This window comes from Leuciscus leuciscus (assembly GCF_965113295.1).
Source record: "Leuciscus leuciscus genome assembly, chromosome: 18".
NCBI classification, from domain to species: Eukaryota; Metazoa; Chordata; class Actinopteri; order Cypriniformes; family Leuciscidae; genus Leuciscus; species Leuciscus leuciscus.
The window spans coordinates 25,705,604-25,716,656 of NC_138742.1; the positions used below are offsets into that span (position 1 = coordinate 25,705,604).

General features: G+C 40.5%; 1 protein-coding gene across 1 annotated transcript; it reads left to right on the forward strand.

The window, feature by feature from the left end:
* Window positions 1-510: 510 nt before the first annotated feature.
* mipb (major intrinsic protein of lens fiber b) lies at window positions 511-3,638 on the forward strand (the record flags this gene model as incomplete). The annotated part of the gene is made up of 4 exons (XM_082146493.1): window positions 511-1,813; window positions 2,092-2,256; window positions 2,357-2,437; window positions 3,453-3,638. Exons 1-4 carry the CDS (start codon window positions 1,454-1,456, stop codon window positions 3,636-3,638), a joined length of 792 nt encoding a protein of 263 aa, XP_082002619.1. The 5' UTR covers window positions 511-1,453.
* Window positions 3,639-11,053: the final 7,415 nt, after the last annotated feature.

Below are 11,053 nucleotides of genomic sequence, written 5' to 3' on the forward strand. Positions count from 1 at the left end.
ATAGATAGATGGATGGATGGATGGATGGATGGATGGATGGATGGATGGATGGATGGATGGATGGATGGATGGATGGATGGATGGATGGATGGATGGATGGATGGATGGATGGATGGATGGATGGATGGATGGATGGATGGATATATGGATAGATGGATAGATCGATCTACAAGTGTTCTGGGAAAACAATGTTGCTCTTTTTACGTTACCATCAAGATTACGTTTTAAAGAGTTTTCACTCCCGATCAGTGATGACGAGACTGGAGGTCAGGCCTGAGCGACAGATGAAGGGTGTTTTCACATGCTAGCTTCATGCTCTGAGGAACAATGTGTTTCCTGTGCTCAGGGGTTTCAGTGCACGTCTCTGAACACGGCTGGCTCATGTCTCTCCGCACAGGGCCTCTCTTGAGCCGCGCGGATGGAGGCACATTGTGCGTGTGCGGATGCGTGACATTATTACGACGATGTGCCTTGTGTGTGTGTGTGTGTGTGTGTGTGTGTGTGTGTGTGTGTGTGTGTGTTTTCTGCCTATGTGTGAGTTCAAGTCAGCACTAACTCGCCTGTTAAACCAGTGCCAATAAATTAAAGTTTTGATTAAAAAAAAAATCCACAACCCTTTCCTAATGTTAGAGATCTTAGACATGTTATAAGCTTACAAAATTTCATGATGTCAAAGTGTGCCTCACTAAAATCTTATTGGTGGATCAGCTTTGTACTTTAGAGCCCCACAGAAATCCCCTTTACTTTGAGCCCCGATGTTCCTGTCTTAATCTCACTCTGATTGAGTTTAATGGAGAGCGCAGTGAGTGAAGGGTGCTTGATATGGGATGCCCCCTTTAGCTTCTGCCTCCCGGGGGGGATTATGTCGTCACGCCGGGCCCCGGGGCCATTATAAATGCCCCCATGGCCCCTTTGTGGTCCGTCAGACCAGCTCTACTTGGTGTGGGCAGGATATGCTCCGTAACCTCTTCTGTGTCGCTCAACTAGAATTAGCCCTGTAGATTTAGCCTTTAGCATCGATGTTCAGGTCTCTCTGACAAAACCCTCCAAATTTTCATCACGCACGCACACACACACACAACCACACACACCTCATGTTTCTTTAGCAGTCTGGGTGTTGTGCAGGCGAAGAGAAACAACACCGGCGGAGGCGACCTGTGCGCGGCTACATGTGTGACCGTTTACTCGCGGCTTCCCACACAGCCTTAGCTAACGGCTAGATCTATTAGGTGGACATTCATCACTATTTTTGCCATCATTTCCCTTTTTCATTTATTTATTTCTGGCAGCTTCAGCTGAACTAGCTAAAAAGTCACACAGGATTTAACTTTTTGTTTACTTGTTAACAAGGACAATTCCATTTTTTTTTTTTTTTTTAAGACACTTCCAAAGACAGTTTTGCTAATTCAAAAAAAGCTTGGGTTTTCGTTGTAGTTGGATCTCTTCAGTCACGATGTGGGAGTTCCGCTCTATGATGTTCTGGCGGGCGGTGTTCGCCGAGTTTTTCGGCACCATGTTCTTCGTGTTCTTCGGGATGGGCGCAGCGCTGCGCTGGACCTCTGGGCCGTACCACGTCTTCCACACCGCCCTCTGCTTCGGTTTCGCTGCTGCCACACTCATCCAATCCATCGGACACATCAGCGGAGGACACATCAATCCGGCCGTCACCTTCGCCTACTTAGTGGGCTCTCAGATGTCCCTGTTCAGAGCTTTCTTCTACATTTGTGCCCAGTGCCTGGGGGCCATGGCAGGGTCCGCGGCCCTCTACGGAGTCACACCCAACAACATGAGAGGCACACTGGCACTGAACACGGTAAGAGGGACTCCAAGAACAAGAATTATATTGGATTTATTTATATTTATATTTTATTTTAGTCTTGATAAAAAATTCTGAACCTTATTTATTTTATTTTTTTATAAATGCACATTTTTTTTTTTTTTTTTTTTTTTACAAGAGTCTAAAAGAGTATTTTAAATGATACTGACTGTATATAGCACATACTAACAGGCCCTTACAGAAAGAGGTATCTATGTTGTGGTCTTTTAAACCTTCATCCATATTTTTCCGTGTACCTGTTTATGTGTGTACAGCTGCAGCCCGGGATCAGTCTGGGAATGGGGACCACGGTGGAGGTGTTTCTCACCATGCAGTTGGTGATCTGCGTCTTCGCCGTCACAGACGAGAGACGGAACGGACGTCTGGGTTCTGCCGCTCTGTCCATTGGCTTCTCTGTTACCATGGGCCACCTGATGGGGGTGAGCAAGACTATATTAGAATAAACTCTTTTTTTATGTTTGAGTTTTTTTTACTGTGCAGTACGCTGAAAATGTCCCATGTTATTTGTGTTTGAATCAGATGTACTACACTGGCGCTGGCATGAACCCAGCCAGGTCTTTCGGCCCTGCTGTTCTCATGAGGAATTTCATCAACCACTGGGTAAGAAAAAAACCACAACCCATAAAATACTGAAACTGCCCCGTTCTACAGGTCACGAAAATACTTAGAAAGATATAAATAGATAGACAGATATAGACATAGAGATTGATAGAAAGACACAGACAAACAGATGAATAGATATACAGACAGATAGATAAATAGATAGATAGATAGATAGATAGATAGATAGACAGACAGACAGACAGACAGACAGACAGATAGACAGACAGACACAGACAGACAAATAGATAGACAGACAGATAGATAGATAGATAGATAGATAGACAGACAGATAGACAGACAGACAGATATAGACAGACAGATAGACAGATACAGACAGATAGATAGACAGATAGATAGATAAACATATAGACAGACAGACAGACAGACAGACAGACAGATACAGATAGATAGATAGGCAGACAGACAGACAGACAGACAGACAGATAGATAGATAGATAGATAGATAGACAGACAGACAGACAGACAGACAGAGAGAAGAATACAGACAGATAGATAGATAGATAGATAGACAGATAGATAGATAAACATATAGACAGACAGACAGACAGATACAGATAGATAGATAGGCAGACAGACAGACAGACAGACAGACAGATAGATAGATAGATAGATAGATAGATAGATACATAGATAGATAGATAGATAGATAGATAGATATATAGATAGACAGACAGACAGACAGACAGACAGACAGACAGATAGAATAATACAGACAGAAAGATAGACAGATAGATAGATAGACAGATAGACAGACAGACAGACAGATAGATAGATAGATAGATAGATAGATAGATAGACAGATAGATACATAGATAGACAGACAGACAGATAAAAGAATACAGACAGATAAATAGATAGATAAACAGAAAGATGGATGGATAGAAAGACATACATTAATACATACCGACAGACAGACAGATAGAATGATAGAACTATAGATAGATAGACAAGATCATTTAGTGACCTCCTCCTTCCTCTTGTCTTCTCTCAGGTGTACTGGGTGGGGCCCATGATTGGTGGTGCTATGGGGGCCATCCTGTACGACTACATGCTGTTCCCCCGTATGAGGGGCCTCTCTGAGCGGCTAGCCACTCTCAAGGGCAGCCGGCCCCCCGAGGCCGAGAACCAGCAGGACGGCCGCGGGGAGCCCATCGAGCTCAAGACACAAACCCTATAAACCTGCTGAAAACCTGGGGACCGCAGTCTGGCTCTACCACACTGGACCATCTCACCGCCCCGAGCAACAGCCAACACACCTGTTAAAACGATATCGAAATAAAAACCCACAAAGAGGGTCGCATATCTACACTAAAGTAGAGTCCTCTGTGTAATAATATAGGTGTGTTGCTAGTATCAGTGCAGGGCAGAGGGCGGAGCTGAGGCAGGGGTTCAGGTGGGTGTGGGCGGGGCTTATGGTGTGGGAGGGGCTAGAGCAGTTTATTTAGACATGCTTTTCACTTTTCATCTGACTTCACTTTTCACAATTCATTTTCAATTTTGTTTTCTACAACACCAATAATTTTGGATGTATGCAACTTAACCAGGGTTTCACATTTTTTTCCACAAGTTTATTTTTTAAATTTCCGTGAGAGTTCATGTGGGTGTGCAAGTGAGTGCAACTGTGTGGGTATTTTTGTGTGTGTGAGTGTGTGAGTGTGAGGCAGAACATGCACAGGTATGTAGGCTACATGTGTTTAGCTTGTGCATGACCAAGTGTTTGTGTGTCTGTCAACTGAGCTTTTTTATTTTGGGTTTTTATCATTACAGCTCGCTCATGTCTGTACCATGCTCATGTTTTTTTCTTTTTTTTTCTTATTTTTACGGGACTCTATGACACCCCAAACTGTATTGTTTGCAATGATATTCCATTCCTTTTTAACTTTCACACAAACCACCCGTGGACTGAGCTTTTTTAATGACACCAGTCCTTGCCACCAGTCTTTGCAATTACTTCAAGTTTACAGTGTCTGTTGCCTTTCATTAAATCTTGTTTGAGGATAACATCCATGACTGGGTAAAAAAAAAAAAAAAAGAAAGCAATATGAATCATATTTGAATGCAAATAAATACATGAAAAAGAAAAGGGTCTTTGTATACATCACATGCACACATGCAGTGGTTTGCTCATTAATTATGCATGAATGAATATTAACACTAGATGGCGCTGTACAACAGTTTTTTATGATCTAACCCTAGCTCAAAATATTCAGCTGCGATAAGAGATTTATGATGGTGGGGTTTAATGAGACATATGACATTTAGAAAAATGGCCAGTATTTGTATTTGTTTTCAGTAGAACAGAATTTAATGAAGTGGTAGGAGAGTTTTTACTAAGGACACAACACACCCACACACCCATTCAATTAATTTAGTCTTTATGCTTTTAAAATGATCTCTTTCCTCCAAAAAAAACAGATCAGCAAAATTGATGACTATCTTGCACTACAATTTCTTGTGCAATTAAATGGTATAGGCCTAAATGTCCCTCCCTTATGCTTGCCATCGACTAAAAGTTTATCAAGTGAAAGAAATTACATTATGTCCAATTTGTTTAATATTTTATAGTAAACAATTATATACATGTTTAAATTAATGTTGTTTGTGTGTATATAGCCTACTATAACCACTTTATTTTTTAACAGAGGGCGTGGCCATTTGTAAATAGGCCAATAACGTGTCTGGTTTCCGGTGTTATCAGCTTCCAGTTATTTTTAGTTGTACAAAACAGCATGTAATGCTGTTTGATATTGCAAACTGGTATTTCTTACCATATTATTTTAATGTATTGTCGTTATAACCCCAATATGATTTGTAGCGCAAAATTAATTAACCAGAAATCTCGCAAATGTACAGAAAACAGCTTAGGGCAAGCTCACACTGCTGGACTGTAAGATTACCTGAATTGCTTTGGTGCTCTGCTCACTCTACACAACAAGGCTTCTTATCATAGCAGCGGACATACAACACAACGCTGACGAGGTGCACAAACTAAAAGATATTTGGGGTGCTTCTCATTTCATATTTGCGCATCCTCGTTTCCTTTACAGGTGTGTTTCCTCGATCATGACTCCTCGTAGTGCAAACATTTACAGTCGCTGACCTCGTGTCATACTTAAAAGGGATGGTTCACCCAAAAATAAAATTCTGTCATACATTTTCTCACCCTCAAGTTGTTCCAAACCTGTATGAGTTTCTTTCTTATGCTGAACACAAATATATTTTAAAGAATGCCGGTGGTGTGCCAAATTTCGACCCCCTGCCAAATTATTACCCCCCTCGTTGAAGTCAGTACCTGATTGCCTAATCCTAACCCCAGCCCTAAGCCTAACCCCTCCCCCAATCCTAACCCCTCCCCCACCCCTAATCCTAAACCTACCAATACTAGGGGGGTAATAGTTTGGCGGGGGTCGAAATTCGGTACAACACCGGTAACCAAACAGTTGATGGACCCCATTGACTTCCATAATATTTTTTTCTCTATTCTATGTGGTTCATCAAATGTCCTTTATGCATCAAAATATCTTGTTTTGTGTTCCATTGAATAAATAAATTATTTTGTATTCTTGGACATCTGTCTGCAACAGCAAAATACAGCCAAAAGTCGTATTGTGAGATCGCCTTTACTTCTACGTTGCAAAATAAGGTGGATTAACTGATAGTTGATGGAGACCCAATCAGCTGCTCCAGGGCTGTGTTTAACTCCACAGACATACACTTGCAAACTTCCCTAAGCACTTCCCCTTGGGGGAATCTCCGCCGCCATTTTGAAGTGTGTTCAACTTCGTCTAATGTGTGCGGAAGAAGTTTATTTGGACAGACTCTCAACCCCTCGATTTTGACAGAGATTGAGTTCCAGTCCAAAATTGTCATGCCCTTCACTCGCTAACTTCCCTTCGTCTCGTTCACTCAGATGTAAGTCATTGCTTACGTTGCATGAGTGCCCACTACTGGCGGAACCTTAGCAATAGGCTGAACTGGAACGTGCTAAGCCCTTGATCACTTAGAATCCACAATGGGGTTGATTTATTATTTATTTTTTCCCCTTACGAAAATGTTTAATGCTGCATTCTATATGTATATAATATAGGTGTGTTTGAGTTGTTTAATTATTTCTTTTTTATAATTAATATATTATAGAGTTGTTTGTGGTGGGGTAAATTAAACGCAATATGTGTTGACGTCACAATCGTGTTGCACTGTGGTATATGGAGCTGTTCATAGTGTACATATGAAGTAGACTCTTTGACTCTCAGAGACTCTTGACTGTCAAAATCGAGGGAGCGAGGGTCTGTCCATATAAACTTCCCTCATCCACTTCACAAAGTGCAACACACTTCAAAATGGCGGCAGGGATTCCCCCGAGGGGAAGTGTTTAGGGAAGTTCGCAAGTGCATGTCTAAAAGTGGACTGGAAAGCAGCCTGAGTCTACTCAATATACACTTTAGGCAGATCCATAGACCACAATGCAACACGATTGTGACGTCACAGCAGATCACAACTCTAGTGTATGATATTGGAGATATTTAGCCATGTCGCTACCTTAAGCTACTGTTATAGTTTATTGTATTGTTATAATTTTCAATTGTGTAATTTTTTTTATATTTTCTCCAACTGCCCAAGCATAGGCCTACATACAGGCCTATAGAATGCTGTGTAAAACAAATTCATAAGGAAAAAACTGTAAACTATAAATCAGCTTCATTGTGGATTCCAGTGATCAAGGGCTCCATTTAACCATTGCAAGGGTTCTGCCAGAAGTTGGCACTCGTGCAACGTAAGCGATGATGCACATCTGAGTGAACGAGACAGAGGAAAGTTAGCGAGGGAAGTGTAACGTGTTGAGTGTGTTTTTAATTCATGTTTGTATTTCTGTTCTAGTGTTTTGCTGTCAGTGTGTTAATTAGTTCAGTCTTCCTCCATCCCCTGCCTGTTTGTCTCCATGGTTACTGATAGAGTTAGTTCTGTTTAGGTGTGCGTGTGTCTACTTAATTTACCCTCTCTTGTTTGCTGTGTATTTAAGCCCTGTGTTTAGTCCTGTTCAGTTGTATGTCATCATTGGTATTCAATGGTTGTTGTTCATGTTTTGTTATTTCTGAGAAACCTGAGTATTGCTGTTAGTTTAATTTCGTTTTGAATAAAGACTGCTGCACTTAGATCCAGTTTCATCTCTACTGCAACCAGCCCATGATAGAACGACAGACCATTTACAGATAGATCTAACAGCAGTGAGAAAAAATCCCGCTCCAAGGATTACAGCATTGCCAATTCCTGTGGTCACAATGCCGGGTGAGTGATCTTCCAGAGTCCGTTCCTGAGTGTGAAATTCCCGAGTCTGTTCCAGTGAGAGAAATTCCAGATTCCGTTCCAGTTTGTATCAATAGCCCCTTTCACACAGCGTTTTGAACCCGGGAAATTGCCGGCAAATTGCCAGAGCGCCTTCTGTGTGAACGCAAACTCGACCCGGGATTTATGCCGGGATCGATGCCGGGTTGGGGACCTAGTAACATTGCCGTGTTCAGTCCCGGAACGCGTGCTGTGTGAACAAAAGCCGTAATAATGCCGTGTCGTAGTGATGACGCTGAAGCCGGGCTCGTTCTCCAGCTGTGAAACGGTACGTAAAGCGCAAGTTTATGATCGAATCAGAGAAAAAAATGCACAAGCGTGGTTTCTCGAGAGAGAGATCGCAGCTCATAAGCAAACTTAAGACGCTGCTGAGATTACAAGTCACATCGATGTCACGTATCTTTACGGGATTTTTACGGGTTTTGTGTGAACGCACTCTCTGATTCCGGAAAATCACTGGCAGTGTGAATGAACCAAAATCAAACGAACCCGGGTCAAATCCCGGGTCACTTTATCCGTGTATTTTCCGGAATCTCTGTGTGAAAGGGGCTCATGGTTACTGATATAGTTAGTTCTGTTCAGGGGCCGTTTCAATAAGGAGGTTCAAACATCTTAGAGTTAAAACTTGAACTCTGAGTTGATTAAGCCCAATTTATACTTCTGCGTTGGTTTTCATTTATATGTCAGACTCTATGTAAGTATAATTCTTAATCACTGTTATATTATCAGGTGAAAATTGACAGAACGGTAAGTTATTGAACTAATACTCATCCCACGGTCAAAAAAATAAATAAGAACGTCGTGGAAGCAACTTAAATTAACTATAAAAATGAACAAAAAAAAATCTGTTAAATCTTTAAGCATAAAAGGTTAATGGCTGTACGCTACATGACTTAACAAACATTTGACATATTAAATAAATATCATTCAGTGTGCAGCAGCTTCTTCCACATAGTCTAATGCTCTTTTCACATAATTAAATGTTCTCTAATCCAACCTGTTCCATTTATTAATTAGGGTAAATAAATTAACATTTGACTTCTGCTCCGCCAACAGCAAGAAGGCAGAGGCTCGCAAAATGGGGGGATGAAGAGATGGCCACAATAACAATTATTGGAATATGAAAATCCAACAGCAAAAATAATAATTGTTGCTTTTTTTATTGTAGGAAATAAAGATGACCAAATAAATTGTGAATAATTTGTGTTTATTTGACAACTGTGGTGGTGGTTACAGCATATATCTCTACCCGTCCATCTGGCATCCTTCCCTTCCATTCAGTAATCCGCTTCATTTTCAGAAGAAGCGATGATGGGAAAATGTGTGTTATCAGTGCATCCAACCACATTGGAAATCCTAATTATTAGGTTATTTCCAGAGGTTGCAGCAAGATGTTATCAAGTGAATGTCATTTATCAGATTATCCTCATTTAAACTGATTTCTCCACCGCTGACCTGCAATCTGAATCTCCTCTTTGATGGCTCTCACGGGTTTGTGCCCAGGAAACAACACAAAAATTCTCAGAAGGAGTGTGAGAGCGAGGCACACTTTCCTTCCCGCTCTGCATACAGCGGCCTTACTAATGTGCTCTGCATCCCCACCCCGATGTTATATAGAAAAATGTGCAATGAATGAATGTACTACTGCACTGCAAAAATGCTTACTTAGCATTTTTGTCTTGTTGTTTCCTGTCAAAATATCTTAAGATTCTTAAATCAAGATGCATTTTCTGCATAAGAAAAATTACATTTTGTGTATTCAGTCTTTCCTGGGGAAAAAAAATTATTTAAGTGCATTTTTCTTATTTTGCTAATTATCTGCCAATGGGGTAAGATAAATACCCCAGATAAATAATCTTGTTTCTGTTTGCATTAAGATTATTTTTGTAGCATGAATGAATAAATTAAGTATTTAAACACCGTTCATGGTTTAAAAAGGGGGAGGACGAGGAGACTTTAAGAAACTCTGGGTTCTCAAGTTTTATCAAAAGCTTGGAGTGAGATCACATGCGGTTAGGGGAGGAGCCCTAATTGAGCCCCGCCCCCCAATTTTACCCATTGTTCATAATTAACCAGCACAAATTGAAATTATAACAATTGGTAAATCTGATAAATGACAGAGCTATTCATCACATCAAATATACTCTTTAATGTTATATTTCAAGATTACAAATATACAAAAATATAACAAATTGCTCCAAACAGTTTGGAAAAACAAATCTTTTTGCATTTTGAATGTGTCTTGTCGAAATGGTATAATGATTTATTGTGTGGTGGGACATTGTGAACAAATGACATATTAGAGTATTAAGGTGTGTGTTTTTGTGTGTGTGTTTGTGTGTGTGTACACAAGAGTATACACTCCAGCTTATGAAATGTGTTTTGTGTTGTAAGTGTTAGTTGCACATTTTGATGCCTTGATAATTTAAAATGAAAATGAAATGAAATTTAATTTAATTAATTAAAAATACATCTTCATTCCTTCCCATACCCACTAACATTTCCCTTAGTTTCAGATAACGTATTAAGCGTATTAATAACGTATTAAGCTAGCCAAACTGAGCCAAAGCTTCTGGCCTGGTTGCAAAGTAGTTGTAGAGTTTTTGACTGCATCAATAATAATGTATACGATGGGCTATATATTAAATGTTCTAGCCTAAAAATGTTAGACGAGCTTTCTTCCAACTTACCTTCTCCATCACGACGTGTGTTCGCGCGATGTTGTTGGTTACCTAGTAACGAAACGTACGGTGGCCGAGAATGTTCCGTCAACTTCCGTGTGTTCGCGCATCTATGTTGCCTAGTAACGAACGCAATCTGGCCGAGATACGTGTAGATACATATCGTCGCTGCCCGATGAAACTCACGTATGTCCAAAACGGTTACTTTTCAGGAAGTGAAAAAAACACCGTAATTTCAAAAGCAGTTGAACGTAGCATTGTCATACTTGGTACGGCATCTTTAAATGTAACCATATTCTTGCCAGTGTAATGATATAATCCACATTTGACCAAAATCGAGTTTAAATGGACATACGTGCATATTTTACAGTAACGGTGGTCGATACGCGTTCTTCCGATCATTAATTAGAATGGCCAAGTCGCGTTTTATATTGACAGATGAATAGGCTACGCTCAGTTTATTAAATAGCCTACGTCTCAGTTTATTAAATGTCTCTTGCAAACTATGAAGGGACAATGAATCAACACTCATTGCTGGGCCGGCGCGTCCATATAGGCGAACTAGGCA